The sequence below is a fragment of the Glycine max genome, chromosome 5 (genome assembly GCF_000004515.6).
Source record: "Glycine max cultivar Williams 82 chromosome 5, Glycine_max_v4.0, whole genome shotgun sequence".
Lineage (NCBI taxonomy): Eukaryota > Viridiplantae > Streptophyta > Magnoliopsida > Fabales > Fabaceae > Glycine > Glycine max.
This window is the reverse complement of record NC_038241.2, coordinates 34,872,583-34,892,405: the sequence shown is the minus strand read 5'-3', so window position 1 is coordinate 34,892,405 and position 19,823 is coordinate 34,872,583. Positions and strand designations below refer to the sequence as shown.

The 19,823-nt window shown below is 28.2% G+C and overlaps 2 protein-coding genes and 1 non-coding gene across 3 annotated transcripts; all 3 read right to left on the bottom strand.

Annotated features, from left to right (window-relative positions):
* Positions 1-1,797: 1,797 nt before the first annotated feature.
* Positions 1,798-3,197, bottom strand: LOC100782813 (F-box/kelch-repeat protein At1g15670). Its single transcript, XM_003524902.5, has one exon. The coding sequence runs from the start codon at positions 3,112-3,114 to the stop codon at positions 1,957-1,959; it is 1,158 nt and encodes a 385-aa protein (XP_003524950.1). The 5' UTR covers positions 3,115-3,197; the 3' UTR covers positions 1,798-1,956.
* An 11,686-nt stretch (positions 3,198-14,883) lies between these two features.
* LOC100801170 (probable polyamine transporter At3g13620) lies at positions 14,884-16,684 on the bottom strand. Its single transcript, XM_003524146.5, has one exon. The coding sequence runs from the start codon at positions 16,574-16,576 to the stop codon at positions 15,128-15,130; it is 1,449 nt and encodes a 482-aa protein (XP_003524194.1). The 5' UTR covers positions 16,577-16,684; the 3' UTR covers positions 14,884-15,127.
* Positions 16,685-19,711: 3,027 nt separating this feature from the next.
* On the bottom strand, positions 19,712-19,783 carry TRNAG-UCC (transfer RNA glycine (anticodon UCC)). The gene has a single exon. It is a non-coding gene; the product is annotated as a tRNA-Gly (tRNA).
* Between the last annotated feature and the right edge of the window lie 40 nt (positions 19,784-19,823).

Genomic DNA, 19,823 nt, shown 5'->3' with positions numbered 1-19,823 from the left:
AACTCATTCTAAAACTGGAAGGGTTATAGCTCAAATAGGCCCAAAATCATTTTGGACAAACCTAATAAACTCCGGAAATTCTTAAACCCAATGCGTTCCAAATTTTGAAAATTTAAAAAATTATGTACACCATAATGCAACTCTATCTTTGTTGGTGAGTTTCTCTTTTAATTTAATCAATGGATATTATACAAGCTTTTCAATTTCTTATTTTTTTTTAGCTATTAGGAAACGTGCTTGAGTTTTTCATGGAACGGGGAATTTAAAAACACACACACGCACACTTTCTTTTTATTATATCAAGTTTATTTTTTTTATAATTTTATCAAATTAGGACTTATGAACGTATTACCTATTTAAAAGTGTGACAATGTTATCATTCGTCATTAAAATAGTATAATGTTTTAGGAAAGTGGTTATTTTACATAAATATTATATGAATTTAGAAGGCATAGGACAAAAAGTGAGAGGAGAGAACTATGGTTAAAAAATGTGTATGTAGGTTTTATCAAAAGATGATGTTTACATCTAGAGAGCTCATTGTGTTCAATAGTGTATAATGAGGAGATTTTCTTAGAACATTAACTATGTAGACTAAGTCAAAGTTATTACTAGATTTGAATTAATGACGAGAGGTTTAAATAATTTTAACGAGATAATGAGTTCAAACATTATTACCACTATTTAAAAGGGATAAAATTGAGATATAATCAACATTTGAACAGAATCAATATCTCAATGTTACAATGTGTTGGCCTATGTGAGTGATGGTTTTAAAGAGGATCTGACATTCGTGAATGTATTTCCAAAACAATAAGCAGTTTCCTAAGTATGGTTTGCCATCAACCCGTCTTTCTTCAGGTCTACAACAAGAGTTTTATTATTTCAAACAAGGATAAGAACAGTAACACTTTCATCTGCTTTCATCCTGTGAATAGCTCGCTAAGGGTTTTTTTTTTTTTTATAGGCAAATCAAGGGTGTTTCTTGGGCCCAGAATCTAGTCATGTAAATCAAGGTCATCGTAGAACAAAGTAAATTTGTAATTACAAGGAGTCAAGTCTTCAACCCAACTATCATTGAAATTATGTACTCCTATATATTATGAATAAAATGGCTTAAACTCAACTCAAGAACTTCTAGAGAAAGAAACCGAGAACAAAAGGCAAAAATAAAAAATAAAAAAGCACAAAGAGGAATAAGGGAATACAATCAAAATTTAGCCATGCCATTGGCATCAGCAGACTGATTGACTTCGGGAAGGGTTTTGCAGGAAAGTGACGAACGAGCTCAAGTTTGAGGTTCTCAAAAGGCTTAATACTCAATTCAACTTGATCTGATAGTTTAGATTAAGTATTTAATTTGTTTCCTTGATTTTTTAAGTATGAATTGGGTTTTTTTTTTCTTTTCTAATTTTACACAATTACATATTTTCCGTCAAATTAAAACCAACGTCTTTAATGTGTAAATTTTGTCGCTTCAATTTACATTTGGCGGGAATTTTTAACCTCCACTATATTTTTATTTTTAATTAAAAATAATAAAAAAAATCCCTCATCTGGCACCCATGCCTCTCCCAAGAGAACCTAAATGAACCCTAGGCATCAGCCACCCACAACCTCAGATCGGATCGTCAAATCTCTAAAATACTATACTCGCTACGGAAGCAATCTTTTACACTCACCATCGCATTTGATTTCCATCAACCGCTCATTATTAAGTGGTCCATTTATAAGACTATATATATAGTGGTCCAATCTTAGTGGCCCTTAGTATTATTATGGATAATCTCAATGTTGTAATTTTCAACACTCCTTCCTTCGATTAGCAAAACAAATATACTATTTACATTTGTATGGGAAATTCAAAAGCACAAATCTCCATTTTAGCAAAAGAAAACAAAATTAGTCACAGATTTGGGTTTTCTGGAAGGGTAGTGTAGCATCTTTACAAGTGTCTTATATTTCAACACAGCACCCCGATTGGACAAACCCAGAGAAACCCTCAGGCACATTTATCTTTGTCAATTTACGGTTGTCCACCAAATAGAACCCATGCGGTGCACCTTCGTAATCGGATCCACTCAACACAACCCTGGACCCAACCGCAACCCCACATACCCCAACCCTCAGCCCCGGATCCCAACCTCTCCAATTCACCAATCTCCCATCTTTCCCAACCCCAACACATGACCGAGGACACTGACCCTCTTCCCAAAACCCGTTTTCTTCCCTCCACCCACCCGACCCGATATCCAACACCTCCGCCGACCCATCGAACATCCCTTGCCTCTCCGTGGAATAACCACTCACAACCCAAAACTCGTCCCCAATCACCACCCCCTCGCACTCGTCCCTCTCTCGGCCCATCGGGTCCAACCCGGCCCATTCATCACTCCTCGGGTCATAAGCCCACGCCGTACTCAGCGCGTTCTTATTCTCATCATGCCCTCCCGCTACATAAACCCGGCCCACCCCCGCCCCGATGGCGAAAAAAGACCGCTTCTCCGGCATGTCCTTCCCCCGCCGCCACTCGCTCGTGCGAAAATCGTACACAAACACTGCCGTCAGAGGCTCGTAACTTGCGGGGTCCCACCCTCCCATCAGCACAAGCTTCCCGTCGCAGCTCGCCAGCTGGCAGAACAGCGGCAGCCCGGACGGGTAATCCGGAACCGGGTCGACCCGGTCCCATGTCATGCTCTCCGGGTCGAACACGCTTATCCCGTAAACCGACGCAACCGAAGCGTTGTTTTTCTCCTGAAGCGGTTGATCCTCACGCGCCTGAACGAGGCACGTGACTTTTCGGGTGTGGCCGGTTTTCTTCCTGTGGGAGTAAAACGCGTCGCTTTGGAGGAGGCAGTGCCACTGGCTGCAGACTCGGAGGGCGACTCGGTGCGCTGAGTGGGGCAAACGAGTGAGGCACTCGAGTCCGAGTTCGCTCGGTAACTTGGGTATCAAATCGTTGAACTGGATCAAGTCGGAGATAGTATTATTATCCATCACTGTGAGTAATGAGAGTGTGTGGCGCTTTAAGCATTTATAGAGATAGAAAGAAGCCGTTAGATAGGTCATCATAATCCAACTGGTTGGCGCACACGGATAATGGCATCTGTGCATTCAGATATTTTCACTTTTTCATCTTATTTATTATTACTCACCTTCTAAATTATGATATAAATGTAATATCATGAATTATACTTCTATTTATATCATACATTTTTTATTACATTAATTTTTCTATTTTATATTTATGATAACTAATTTGAAAAATAAATTTCGTAAACAGGTGATGAGATATACTATAATATATAGATGACACATTAACTAATTATTTTAACAATGTAAATTACATATGTTAAATATTTATCGGTGTATACTTATAATTCATATATAATACATAAGTATTTCTAAAATTTAAAATTATAATTAAAAATCAAAATATATAATTATATTTTAGATTTATAGTAAATGTATAATTATACAAATGGTCATTCTTTGTCCTAAGTAAAAAGTCATCACATTGTTTTGCTACATTTGACATCAACAGCACATCAAAAAATTCAAAAGCTTTGTCGATAGACGGATAAGTATTTATTTGTAAATATATTTATTTATAACATAGTTTTTCATATATACACGTGTTTGATGATAACATTACAAGTATGTAACAAGTCATGAGTAATAAGCACTCATAACAAGTGAAGAAGACTACAGAGGATGGTTTCATGTCTAAGTAGTTTTAAACTCAATATAGAATCATTAATCTTTGTTTTCCTCTTGTTTTTTTTGTTGTCATTTATTTATTTATTGTTAATTTTATATTTATCTTTGATGTAAAAGAAAAGTTGGCATTCATGACTATGGTTATTCTGTAATCATACACATGATCCCCATCATCTCCGCACGCATCACTGCATAGGTAAAAGATTATTTAACAACTTAATTAGTTTTATCAAATATTTTTGAACTCTTATATTGTAAATTTTTAATTCATGACTTCAAAATTATATATGAAGACTCAACAACAATCTAGTTCCTTTTTTAAAAGTAAAAAATAGTAAACTTATATTTATGACTCATTAGACAAGTTTCTTTCTCAAACTCTTTTTTGTATATGTATTGTTTTTCAAATATATAGATATTCACATTAGTTTGAATTAAAATGGAACCAGATATCTTAAGTAAGGTGATAAGTTTGGATTTTATAGACAAAAAAACATATATATATATATATATATATATATATATATATATATATATATATATATATATATATACTAAAGATAGGTCGTTCAACTTCTGGACAAAATTAATAAATATTTTGCAGTGATAAAACCCTACCACCTTACCCAAATTACGGGCACTCCACAGGCCTATCATTCGATCTTCACCTATTAATTCGGATTGATATTCGTCCCATATGTTGTTGGCAATTATCGCGCATTGCTTGAGTTAAAAAAAATGAAGAGGTTCAATTTAAGCTTAAACAAGGTTTTAAATTACCAAGTGCAATTATAAGGAGATTGAGAGATTCTCCTCCTAGGAACTGCGAAACTTATTATACAAATAAATGAAGCTTATAGGAGTATTTAGTTTAAAAATCCTATTTTAGTCGTTGAAAGACAAATTCATGTATTGTCCGCTTAAATTTGTCACACTATTAATTCATTAAAAAATATTATTAATATAATTTTAAAGATAATTTATTATAAAATAACAAACTGATCAGTATAATGATTAATAATTAAATGATAATATATATAGAATTGTCTTACTCTGTCAATAAGTACATAACTTATATATATATATATATATAGTGTTAATGACAAAAGATTCCATATATATATATATATATATATATATATAGTGTTAATGACAAAAGATTCCATTATGCATTGCTTTTTTTGTTTTCCTGTTAATTACTGTAACTGCCAAAAGCATAGAAGTGGATAATTGAACTGAGGGGTGGATAAGGATGCATTATGTATACGTGTGCAGGGAAACCAAAATTATTCAGACAGCGAGGAGAAGTAATAGAATAGTCAATAACAATTTCAATATTTCTATGTAACTTTGTCGATTTGTCTTTCTCCAAACAAAAAATAATTAAACAACCCAAAAATAATATATCCCTGCGCCCAACCGGCCAACCCTACATCCAGGGTGTCGTGTCTTGGTTTTAATCTCATAATTATATATATAGAGAGGGAAAAATAATATTTACTTTTTTCTCAAGTGAGAAATATTTTTTTTTAAAAAAATTACATGTGTTAGATTGAAAATTAAGAGAATACTTTAATAATAACATAATATTTTCCTCAAATAATAATAATAATAATATAATACCACAATCTTAATCTTAATTGCTATTTTAATTAATAATATATATATATATATATATATATATATATATATATATATATATATATATTTCATTTAACCTACCTTTGCAGGAGTCAAATTCAGAGAGAAAAATTAAAAATACATGTATTTGATGTTTGATTGTATTTTGAAAAAAATGAGCCTTTCATTACGCAAGAGTCTCAAACCCTGTTTTCCTCCTAAAACAAAATCCTCCATCCGTACATATTATTTTACAAACATCTGTGTGTTGTGCTCGTGTAATTTATTTCTACGTATTAAAAATATATGTTTTAGAATAGTTCAATTTTCTGATTAAAAAAACAGTTCAATTTTAATTAATATTTTATTTTTTGGTGTATAATTAATATTTCCTTTAAAACGTCATGATGTTTTTAAAATTAATTACCCATATATTATTATAATTTGATGTATATTTATTCTAAAATTAAATTATCAAATATCCATGCATTTCACAAGAATTCTAAATTTAAATGAATTTTAAAAGATAAATTGAAAGAAAATACGTAAAATTATAAATGATTTGTACATAATTATTTCACGTAGAATCTGAATACTTAAAACTATAAAAAAATATGTATAATTATTTCAGAAGCATTACAATTTAAATTTAATGGATAAAATCTCAAGTAAACAAGTTTTATCATCAAATTAGTCATTAGCTATATTTATTTGCAAGAAAGATTAAAGTGGTGATGCAATTATAAGGGATTAGTAGAGTGAAATAAGACATTGTTTTACATATGATATCTTTCAGGGTCAAGCTCTAATGTGTTTTTTTCTCTTTGGAATAAAAGAAATATAAGTATTTTTATAAATATTTTTAGTCCGAAATTATATATAATAAATTTATTGACTTGTAAAAATACTAAATTTAAAGTTATAATATCATAATTTGTTACTCATGTAAAACATAATTAAAATACATGAGTAAACTTCCTAATTCTATGAACAAATGTTATGGTCCCACTGACACATTAGTACAATTAGTAAAATAAATAAATAATTTTATAATTTTTTAAAAAAACTGTCATACCAAAATTAAATTCACAAATTATGGATTGTATTTATGCAATTAAATTATTACTCGTGCCATGAATTTTGTGATTAAGTACCAATTATTAAGTGTGATTGATCAGGGGTTTAATCTGTTTTTATTTTTCAATCTTTAATGTTTTTTAGTTAATAAAATATGCAATGCTAATAGTTTAAAAAGAGTTACTACCAAGATAGAGTTATAGTTTTTTTTTAATTAATGATTAAAAAATTGCGTAGTGGCTAAACACAATTACTTTGAAATCTAACGTGGAAGGATGTGACGTGCAAAACAAGATAATCTCAATTACCTTATCCATTCACTCTCCATTAATTTGCTAATATATTGGTATGACGAAATTTGTACATAAACCCCAATGCAATAGTTGTATTTTCTAAACAGATAAATGCAAAAGTGAATGGCCAAGAAACAAAAAACAGAAAGGAAAAAAAATCTATATCAGAGGGAAGAGAGGAGAGGCAGAAACGTCACGATGGACTTCCTGTTCGAACTAATTATATAAAATTCTCTTAATCACTAGAAATCCATTAAATTATTTTAATAGAGATATCCTATTTCATGATTGGATTTTACTTTAAAAAAATCATTTGTAAAACTGTTTACATGCAATGATTGCATTTCATGTAAAATCAGCATCGTCCATTTTCTTAAATGAGTCTTTTTAATTATAAATACACTTTCATGACATCATTAGGACGCGTAAAACTATAATGTTTAACGCACTTGCTTAAAAAATGACATAATTATTAACTCTTACCAAAGGATGCATGTAAAAAAAAAAAGATGCATCAATATGGACATCTAGTGCTTTGTAACAAATATAAATATAGTTTAAGATTTTTGTAAACAGAAACGTATTACGTGAGAAAGAAATAGAAGATTGAGTTGAAAGTAGTAATAGAAGCAGAAAGAGGGAGGAGAGAGAGAGAGAGAGATTAGGATGAAAGTGAAAGTGAATGTGTGTGATTTGGAAACTTGAAATCATCAAAGATTTGAGACTGGTTGAGCGAAAAAGTGGGGAATGGAGCATTTGTGATCGGAGTAGTGTGAATCATAGGGTGAGTGGTTATGGAATAATAGTTCAGCCGTTTACTTCTTATATTAACTCTGAACTGATTGCAAAATACTCCCTCCGTTTCAAAAATACATGACATTTTAAAGAAACAAAATTATTTCAAAATATATGTTATTTGTAAAATTAATGATATATTCAATATTTTTCTAAGGTTATTTTTAATAAATACTTAATGGAAAGAATAAATGAGTCATTAATTAGAGAGATAAAAAATTATATTAGGATGTCATCTAATTTTTCTAATTCAATAAATTAATTAATTTTTTAATACCTGTACAAAACCTTAATCGTCGTATATAAGGAAGTAATTTATATGAAACTATGTTTAAGATTTTTTTTCACAAAATACGAACTTAAATGCAAACTTTATTTTTTTTAATTAAATAAAATTTTGTTGATAGTGTGAATGTTGTGATTCAATTGTAAATATTATAAATAATAATTTTACAAAATATTTTTAATTAATTGACAATATAATTTTTTATAATGATAATACATAAAAACTGAACTAATGTTTACATTAGTAGAAGAAAAAGAAATGGAATCAAATTATATTTCATTCTTTAAATTTGAAAAATAGAATGAAACTCTCTAAAATCCACTCTATTCAATTGTATCCTTTTATTTTTCGTTCTCTTTTTAATCTAAAATATAAAATAAATAAGAACTATCTCATATATATATATATATATATATATTCTATTTTTAAATTATTTTTAACCGATGCAACACTTAATTTTGTCCAGATATAAAATGAACCTTGACAAAATAAATACTACCTAATTAATAGTGTCATTTTCTTTCGCAGTTATTATATTTATAACTCAAAAAAATTTAAAATACAAACTCCGAAATTGCATGTTCCATGCCTTTTAGCTAGAGTACACGCGTACTCAATTTTTGTTTAATTAAATTTAGTGGACATAAACAAAGTGGAATTTTTTTTTTTAAAAAAAAAACTTGACTCGTGAAGGACACATTTTATAATTATTGGTAATAAGTTATTATTAAAAATGTAACCAAATATATCAAATGTACAATAAATTTATGGTGTTATTACTGTATTTCAAAAGTTGTAAAGCATCAATTCCAAAAAAAAAGTTTTAAAGTATCACATCTCTTAATTTTATAATTATTAAATTCGACTCGTATCGATGAAAATTAACTATTGACTTAAAAATTAGACATCTAATCAATTTAAACCACATGTTGAATTAGAAATGTAAGTGACCTAATTTTAGTGTGATTTAACTTTGATAACTCAATTGATTTGATTGATCATTAATTTTTTATTAAAAAGTTAATTTATATCTCACACTTTTAGTATTTGTAAGTTTTCTTACTTTTTTTTTATCAAACATATCTGAATATTAAAATTTAAGATGATAAAGTTATTATTACTTTTTTTTTTTGACTAATTTACCTATGTGTATTAGATTATGTCTATTCGTGTACCAAAATAATAATTTTAATAAATAGATGATAATAATATATTGCATGCTCAAAATTTCAACTTTAAGATTGTGTTGAATTCCGAAAAAATATATTATATGTTGAAAATTTTAAACAAGTTCATAAGCATATTTCTAAATATGTTAAATTTGGTTAAACTTTAATAGTAAATGTACAAGTTTAAATGTTATGTTTTTTTTAATATAGACCAAATCATACATGTTAATTGATGACTTAATGGATTTATTCTTAATCCATTGACTCAATACCTAATTGAATTACTAACTGGTCCAAGTCTGATAACTATGCAACATATTATTAGTAAACGTCATTTAATTATTCATTTCTATTAAATAAAGATAATAACATTCAAAATAAATTTTTTACATTAGTTAAATATTAAAAATAAAGTTCAAGTAAAATTTATTATATTTTTTTGTCAATTTTCTGTGTCTATTTTTTTTATCTGGGCAAATAACATTTAAACATGTTAAATAATGTGCTCAATATATTAATTTTATTATAATTTTACATATTTTAAACGTATTTTTAGTAAGAGTTGCTTAATAGTTTATTTTTTATGAAATAAATGTAATTATAATTAAGATAAATTTGTGACATTAATTATATAAAAAATAAAATTCAAGTGCATCACAATCTTTGATAATTATTTATTCTTATTTTCACATTTTGGGTACTCACATTGAATAAAATAACACAAACTTTAAATATACAATTTAATTTAATTATATATGTTCATGCACAAGTTAAATACTACATCTGCAATTTAATTATTTTTTGTGGTTTTTCATATTTTAAATATTTTTCAATTGTTTAGTTATCAAAGTAAACACATTTAAGATAAAAATTATGGCATGATACAAAGTAAGAATAAGTAAAAGTTATTATTCTTTGACAAAGGTTTATACCAATTTTTATAGTTAAATAAACTAATAAAATCCAAATAAATACACTCAAATTTTTTGTTTACCTCATGCTTTGCAGGGGTCAAAATCTAATAAAGACATTAACCAAAAAAAGTCAATATGATGTATGGTTTTGCTTGTACAAGATCGAGTCAAATTGGCCTAGTGAAATGCAAATTATTCAATTTCTCCTCCCAAACTTCATAGTTATTTAATTTTTGAATTTTAATTCCAATAATTTATAGATTAAATTTGGATAAGTCAAGCGAATATTTTTTATGCAACTTATGATGAACTAAAAATAGTAAAAAAAAATTATGAAAAACTAAAAAAAAATCAAGAAAAAACGAAAGATCAAAGCATATTATACCCTATAAAAAATTGGTATCTAAAACTGTAAAATGCAGTTTGGGACACTTTTATAAAATTAACAAGTTAAAAAAACATGTTACGATCGGTTATTCTTTTTGTTGAAATTAATATCAAAGACTAAAAAAAAATTCACAAGAGACTAAAAATACAAACAAAACGTATTTTATCCTATAAAAAATTGGTATCTAAACATGTAAAATACAGTATGGGGCACTTTCGCAAAATTAACAAGTTAAAAACCAGGTTACAACCGGTCACACCACACCCTCACTGGTGTACAAGACTCGCATAATATAATCCACCTTTGACTGATTGTTAATCTAATTAATTAGTATGATCCTCCCCTGTGCAATGGGAGGACCTTTGAATTTTTCGACAATACAAACAAGCAAATATTTATCCCTTAAAATTCTAGAAGCATTTTACTTTTTCACTTTGGATTTGAAGGTTTATACACCACGCATGTATTACTTTTAGTTTATATATATATCAAAATAAATATGACATGGACGTTCTCCTTATCCTTTCAGAAAAGGAAAAGAAAGAGCTCTCTTTTCAATCAAAATCAATTGAAAACATTCATTCACATGGTTGGAAGAATGTGGGGTAGTTAATATTGCAAAATCGGTATATTATTTGGTACTTCATATCTTTAATTACCTCCTTTAATTGTCCTTGAATTTTTTCTTTTTCAAGTTGGTTTGGCTATGCTAGCTGCTTCTTTCATGTGCCAAGAGCCTCCATCTGCACCGTCGTTAGTTGGCTAGGACAAATCCAATTAAACTTCATAATACCAATATTGAACTGTATGCACATGAGTCAAACGTTGTGTTTAAGAATATTAAGGGTATGTTAATTTAGTTTTAAAAGATGAAAGGAAATAAAGGGAAAAAAAGAAAAAGAAAAAATAGTATGTGTATTATTTTTCACACTGTTATTAATCATAAATTACTGTATAAACATTTTTTGGACTTTGATAATAACAAGTAATTAAAAATTATTTTTAATTAGTTGACAATATAATTATTTTACACATAATACATGTCTGTTAAACTCGACGAAAAAAACATTAAAATAGGTTTGTAGATTATTTGACAAGAAAGAAAATAAAAAAATATATAAAACAACATAAATATATTTAATAAATAAAGTAAAATAGGTTTGTTTATGAAGTTTAATAATACAACATAAATATATTTATCAACTTACTCTCCTTAAGTAAGATCTCGAACTCGATTTTTATGGATGAAAAAAACATAATTAAAAAGAGAAAATTCACCAAAAATGATAAATCAGATCTCTAATAAAAATTAATTATCAATAAAATTGATCGATATTTCTTTTTCTCATTCCAAACTTGTCTATTACTCTAAGCACAAGATAACTTTTTGGTATGCGAAAATTCTTTTATTGATCTTTAAAACAATAGTGGTATAAAAATTAAATTCTCAAAAGTAATTATTATAAAAATTAATAATTTTTTTATTATATTATAATTTATAGTTTGAGTATATTGTATGTTTTTCATGTCATTGGTGTATTTCAATTTATTCAAATTTAAGTAACTTTTCAGTTCTTAATTTATTGACAAATACCTTAAAATCAACCTTACCATTATCATGTAGGTAATTAATGACATTATGAATGTATAAAGATTTTGTTAGCAAATCCAACAGGCTAATTATAATTGTCTTTTAAATGTTCCTATATATAATATTTCAAAACCGAAGATATATATGAGCATTGAAAAAGTTGGCCATTTTGATTCTTTATGTTTTCTATGACTATGAGCATCAACCACTTGATTAATAGCAGGTTAAGGCAAAAGAGAAACTCTGAAAGTTTTTTTGGTAGTGAGAAGTTCTGAAAGTTGATAACAAATGGAAGGGAATGGATGTTCATAGTTATAGAAATTTAATGTGAGTGCAATGGACGGGACACTAGCTAACTTGCCATGTTTGGCTTCATCTTGTTGATAGTGGGGTAACTTTTTCGGGTTCCATATAAAGGATTGGATAAGTTTGAATATGCATGTTGATCTGAGTCAAGAATAGAGCTATTTGCGCAACTTGCATGTCCATGATGAAGCTTTTGTGAAACCCTTTCAGCCTTTTGTTCCTGAGTTGTGGGGGCTTAAGATGACCAAAATGAAGGGGGTTTCATGCTCAAACTGTATAGTCAATAACATGTACACAATCTATAGAAGAAAATAAGATACACCACAAATTTCACATTATATTTAATCAGAATAATTTATTTCGTTTTATCTTTCTTTTTCTTTGTTCAATCTTCAATGTCTTGTATGCATGTTTGGTACGAAGGAGAAAAATAATATAATTAAGAAAGAAATTTTACAATTTATTTTGTGAGATTCATATCTTTTATATTTTACTTTAATTTATTTTTTTCTTATTTCTCTCTTCTAAATCAAATACACGCTAGGAATATGTTTGAAAGAAAAAATAAAAATAATATTAAAAAAATATTGAAGAGAAATTATATACTTTTTAACGAGATTATTCTTTTTACCTTCTACTTTAATTCAAAAACTATTTCATTTTCTAAACTAAACACATTCTTTTTCTGTTTCATTTTCTAAAACAATTCTAAAACAATAAAAACTGTTTCATTTTCTGTTTCTTTTGTTTTTCTCTAACAATCATTTCCCGAAGAAGAAAGATCGTTACTTTCCACCGAAAGCCAGCCAAGGATAACGCTGTTAGTCACGAGTTATCCCTTTCCCTTGATTTACTTGCCTACTTCCATACGATTTCACATTCACTCATGAAAAAAGTAACACACTTCTTTAATATTAATCACTATCAGAAGTAATTTTTTGAAAATGAAATATAAAATTATAATATTAAAAGATTAATAGATAATATAATTATTATTCACATAATTCTAATTAATATTTATTAGTTATGTAGAAGGAAAATTAATTTTTATTAAATAAAGTGTTATGTTCTAATTTTGTGAATAAAAACATAAATATTGAATATTATATTTATCTTTTTAAATAGATTTATCCAGGATGATTTAATTATTTAAAATAGAAAACAACTTATAATACGAAAATCCTCAATTTTTTTTTAATTTTATTTTACTAATAATATTTTTACTATTCACAATATTCAAATATGTAATTTTCTTTAAATAGTTCAAGCCTAATTTTACTCAGGTCAATCTAATGTTGGTTTAATATTATTTTTATACATTCTTATAAGCTTATTTTGAAAACAAAAGTCAATTTTAAAATTATTTACATGTACAAATATAACTATTTGGAACTCTTGTATTAAAAAATAGTACTCATATTTTATTTATTAGTATAAAAAATAGAATTTCATTTACAAAACGAAAAAAACTTATTATATAACTATTTGAATTATCTTTGCATATATTTTAAAATGAGAAAAAAAAGTTACGTACTTGTAAAAGAATTGTGCAATCATGTAATCGCAATTCATTTTTTTTTTCAATTGAATTTTAAAATAATTATATTAAAATAATCTAAAATAATAATTTATGATTAAATAACAATTGAATGATTAACCCTCAAAATGAAACTATTTGGTTGTTGGTGGAAGCTTTTTTTTTTTGAGAAAGAGAGAGAGAATTGGGCTAGTTGTTCAAATTAATAGATTTTCTCCTCTGTGCTCATGAATATATTGGGCTTTAGGACTTCTTGCTCCCTTCAACGTGTGATTTTTTTATTACATGCAATTAATTTTGTTAAACTTATCCTGAAAATGAGCATTACATGTCACAAATAGATCTTTAAGGATAACGTCTGGCGTGTCTCAAAGATACATATCTGGTAAGGCATTTTAATAGTTTATAAGCTATTTTATTTAGCTTATAAATTAGTTTGACTAAGCTAAATTTGTTTGATATATACATTACACAGGAATTTTTTTTTTAAATTACAGGAATTAAAAATTTCAATTTCAAATTTGAAGAATAAAAAATAAACTTAATTCAAATTAAAAAGAATAACAACATATTTAAATATATTTATAGTGTAATTTTTAAAAACCAATAAAAATAATTTATATATTTAGCATATATTGATGTATTAAATTTATTAAGCATTGATTTTATTTAATAATATTTTTTTAGAATATTCCTTAAAAATTTATTTTTAGAATATATGAACTGTATAAAAATTCATATATTTAATTTTTAAATTATATTTATTAAGTTTAATAAATATATTATATTTAATAATACAATAAATAATGCATTGAATATTTATATTAAAATTATATTAGAAATTTTAAATATATGTCTCAACAAAATTGAAGATATATATACACATTAGATATTTCCCAACTGTCAGTGTATATAAGTCAATTACTCGACATTATTAATATTGTCCACATTTTTCCTTTCCTTTTCAGCTTCAACGTACAACATCAGTACCAAGGCCACTTGAGGAAGCAATTAAGCGTTACAAATAGGCATTTCGTAAGTACACGGGAGAAAAGCAAAAAAGGACAAAAGGGACTAACTCAATTTTTTTTTTTTGGGTACATGTCTATTTCCTTTGGTGCATACTCAAAATCAATTGTTAAATTCATCACACTTAATATTTTTTATAAATAGTAAATTATGTTTACAGTTTTTTACATAGTTTTACAATTATTTGATACTTCATTAATTATTTTAATTTTAATATTAACATGTTTTTAAATCGTCATCAAGACATTTGCATGACAATATTTATACTTTAAAACATAATGACTGAGGAGAATCCAATTTCTCCCGCAGAAATATATATTCACAGTACAAACAAAGATTCTTCTAGCCCAAACAAATACTTTTGGCAAAGATTCCATAAAAAATAGCAACCATACCAAACTTCTACAAAACATAATCATTTTCACCCAATTTATCTCCCACACGGCTGAATTCAAGCCACTTCCTAGACTTAGAAAGATTCATGAAATAATATAAAGCAATCCCAAGAGAGGTCAAGAAGGCACTAGCCACATACACAATTTTGGAAGCAACACTCATCACATACACCAAAAGCACAGATGGTACAAAGCACATTATGACCAAACCAAAGAACCCCAATGGAACCTGAAATGGCCTTTTCAAAGCAGGGAATTTCCTCCTCAACCTTAGGAAAGCTGCAAACTCCAAAAGCATCCCCAAACTGTACAAGAAATTCACAGTAGATATGATCTCTGTGAAGGTCAAGAAACTCATGCCAAGTGCTATAACTGTTGAGATCAAAATGGCCATCCAAGGAGTGTTAAACCACTTAGACCTTTCTCCAAAAATTCTTGGTATGAATCCCAAATCAGCCATACCAAGAAGCTGGTATGCAGCACTGCTTAGTTGGGCTTCAAACAGCCCAATTATTGATAAAACAGCACCAATTTCCATCCAAATTTTCAACCAATTCCCAGCAATGACCCCAGCAACATGTGCAAAATACCCTCCAACCCAACTTTGTTGATCAAGTGGCATAGCCCCAGTGGCAGCCAACAAGGGAATTATGTAACCCAAACAAGTAAGCAGCCCTGCAGAAAACAAGGCCTTTGGGAAAGTTTTATGAGGCTCTTCAACTTCACCAGCTAGAGTGCTAGCACTGTCCCAAAAGTTCAAGTTCCAAAAGATGGTGTTGAAGTAGAGTGTCCAATCATTCTCCACACCCTCTTGACCAAAACTTAGCCACTTGTTGGGGTCAATTTTAGGCAAAGAAAACAAAGACAACAACACAAAAGGCAAAAGTGAAAAAACACCAAGAACAACTGCAGTATAACCCACTATAGCCAAACCAGAATAGTTCAAAAAAGACAACACACAAGTGGAGAGAAAAATAGACACAGAGCGAGGGAAGCCAGAAGATAAAGCTGGGACTACCAATTTGAGATAGTTTATGCAGAGAACCGGGTATGAGGCTAAGTTGATGACCCCACTGAAGAACTTCCAGAAGCCCATGAGGGAGCCCCAGAAGGGTCCAAAGGCTTCATTGGCCCATATCACAAACCCACCATTGCCAGGGAAAGTTGTGGCCAATTCAGCAGTGAGAAGTGCCTCTGGAATGCTCCAAATGAAAGGGAAAACCACAAAGCCAAGGATGGCTATTAGAGGGCCTGCAGCACCCACTGAAGGCTCTTCACCATAGGGGCCTCCAGCAACCTCAAAATAGATCAGAAAAACCAAAGGGAGAAGTGCTAGCTTCTTGTGTGATTTTGTCTTGGAACCATCTTGTTCTGTCTCTGACCCTTCTCTAGGATGGTTTAGAAGATGTTGCTGCTGGGAACTTGGAGTTGAAGTGTAGAGAGAAGAATCCTCCATGTTGGGTTATTGAATGATTGAATTCAACAACAAGATTCTAGTTATAAGATGAAGATACCAATCAAAGGGTTGGAATTGAAAATATTTGTTTTTTTAAAAGGTTACATGCTGTTTCCTTTGCGTATGATTCACAAACATGTTTTATATTATGCCTGTAATAATCCAACTACAAACGTAGCCAACAAAGCGAATACGTGATATCTTTACGTGTACTCTAATTGCTGGTCCCGGTCTTGTGGGGAAATTCTTAATTCCGGGCTTCGATTTCGTTGAACACTTTTTTTTAACTAAAGAACTTCGTCAAACTTGGAACGTGTTTATGGAGCATAATTTTGATCATTTTATGTAACAACCGAAGAAATATTCATCAAAAATAAAATTGAAGAAATGATTTTCTCTGCCATGTTGTTCTAATTGTTTCAGGAAAAATGATTTTAATTTTATTTTGTGTTTAAATGTTTTTTTTATATTCTATACCTTTTTTTTAATTTTTAATACCACCTAAAACTCACCCAATCATGAATCATGTGATGGTTTATGTCAATTGATTTGGTTGATTCACATCATTGTAATTACTTCAATCATTTATTGTGAACCCACTCAATTTGGGAATTCACATGGTTGAAATATATGGGATTTTTGGCTAGTTTGTTTGGTGTGTGCTTTGCAATGGTTAAGTGGGGAGGAGGAAAAACAAGTGTGTCCATTGAGGAAGCTTCTCATGTTATTGTTAATTTTATTCTTTGTCTTGGTTACTTTGATTGTGCTTGAGGAATTGTTATTGGTTCCTATAATTCCTCAAAAAATTTACACCTCTTCTTGTGTGGCAGAAACACAATACTATAATACTTTTTAGGAAGGGAAAACAAATAAATAATAAAATTATGATTCTGTTATATAAGGAGATTAAAACATGACGATATTAATTGTACAACAAAATCATAAGTTAGTTTAGATTTTGTTCTTGAACAAAGAGAAATGTACAACGAAATCACTTCCATTTGGTATTTTTTTGGAGAGAAAAAATTATAATAAAAGTGTGAAATTTCGCACAATGGAATCATGATTCCATCTAACCATGAAAACGAAAAAAAAAACCTGATAACATGAGTACAAAATGGGGTGAAGAAGGATAATTTGGTAATTACCTTTGACTGATAGGGTCCAAAAGTAATTTTATTGGGACCAATAGTAGCACCTTATTCCTTAGTGTTGTAACAGTACATAGTTTTTGGACGGGACTCAAGTTAATAAAGATTTTTTTTTTAAATTTCTATAAATCACTTTAATATTTAGGTTTGAACATTGAATCAAATGTAAAGGAGTTAATATATAATTCTGGTTAGGCATTATAAATTAAATCATATCCATATCCAAATTATTATTTTTTAGTTTAACCCCGAATAAACCACTTTAATATTTAGGTTTGAACATGGAATCAAATATAAAGGAGTTAATATATAATTGTTACTCTTAAGGAATTATAATCATATCAATATCCAATATTTATTTATTTTTATTTTAATCCACGAGTTTTGAATAAACCACTTTAATATTTAGGTTTGGACGTTGAATTAAATATATAGGAGTTAATTTATAATTGTTTCTTGTAAGGCATTGTAAATCATATCAATATCCAATATTTAAATTTGTTAGTTGAACCCACGAATTCGAGTTCAGAATAAACCACGTTCATATTTAGGTTTGAACATATAATGAAGTTAATATGCCTCCTCTAAATATATTAATTCATTACGTAGAATATTCCCTTTAGGTTATTGCGTGCATACCTTGTCTTTCAAAAACAAACCAAATCTTTGTTAAATATGTATTTTGATCCTAAAAGTGTGAAGTATTGATAGATAGATTATTGAAAGATAAAAAATTTAAATTTAATCTTTAAGTATGTAAAAAATACATGTCATTAATTCTCCTTCTTTTATATTTAAAGTGTGTGTACATGATACAGTTATAATGTGAGATCTAAGGATTGTCATGTATTGTTTACATGTTTAAAGTTGATTTTTAAATTTAATATGCAAATTTAACATTTCATTATTATTTTAATTTTTAATTTTCAAACTTAATCACTTACTTATTGACATTTTGGTCTCTAAAGTTAATTATATATTTTTATTTTCATTCCTAAAAATATTTTTAAATTATTAATTAAGTCACGACATATAAATTAATACCATAATAATAATTGTATATTAGAAATAATAATATACTAAATAATCCACGTGTTAATAGAATTAAAAATACATATTAATATTTAATCACAAATTATCATATATAATAAATTTTTTAAATTTTATAATAATTATTTTAAAAATCTTATTTACATATTTATACTAATTGTCAATACATAAAAATTAAGTTCATAATAATATCAATAAAAAAGGATGATGTGTATCAAGTAAATGTAAAAATTAATCATTTCAAACGTTTTTAATAAAATTGAAAATATGTTTGAATGGATTAATTTCACATTTAAAATTGTTCAACAATTCAACAAAAATATGTTGATTATAATTTTTATTAAAAAGGAAAATTCAAGACGTGTACTATAAGTTTATACATTTTTTTAAGGTATTATACATTAAATTTAATACTAATAAAAAATATAGTATAATTGAAGCAATTTGGACATAAACAATTAAAAAGGAATAGTTAATACAATATAGTTTCTTTGAAGCAATTAATGTTCATTTCTCAAATGAATTAATAGGTACAACTCCATCCCGTGTCCCTTTATTTGGGCTCCGTGACTTGTTGAGCTATAATTGCCCCTAGTCGGTGCCTAATACCTTGTGCAGACACGTAAAATATCACTTCAAATAAATTTTTTAAAAATATTAAAAATTATGTTTATCAAAACAGTTAAATAAATTTTTTTTATCTAAAAGATTAAAAATTAACTTAAATATCTTATAAATACTTTTTTTTTAAGTGTTACATTATGGGTAAGTGATAACTGACATAGAGTAGAACCGGTGAAATACTGTTCAAGAATTCATATTGTATTTGGGGTCTTGTGGCTTTGTTGAATTTATCAATATATAACAATAAAACTAAAAATGCAATTAGTAATTACATTTGTTTCGAAGAACGAAAGTAAACGAGAAAAAGTTTTGCGTTTGCCGGGAGTCGAACCCGGGTCTATTGCTTGGAAGGCAATTATCCTAACCGTTGGACTACAAACGCTTGTTGAAAATAGCCTCTATTTTTTTAATAATTATGTTTT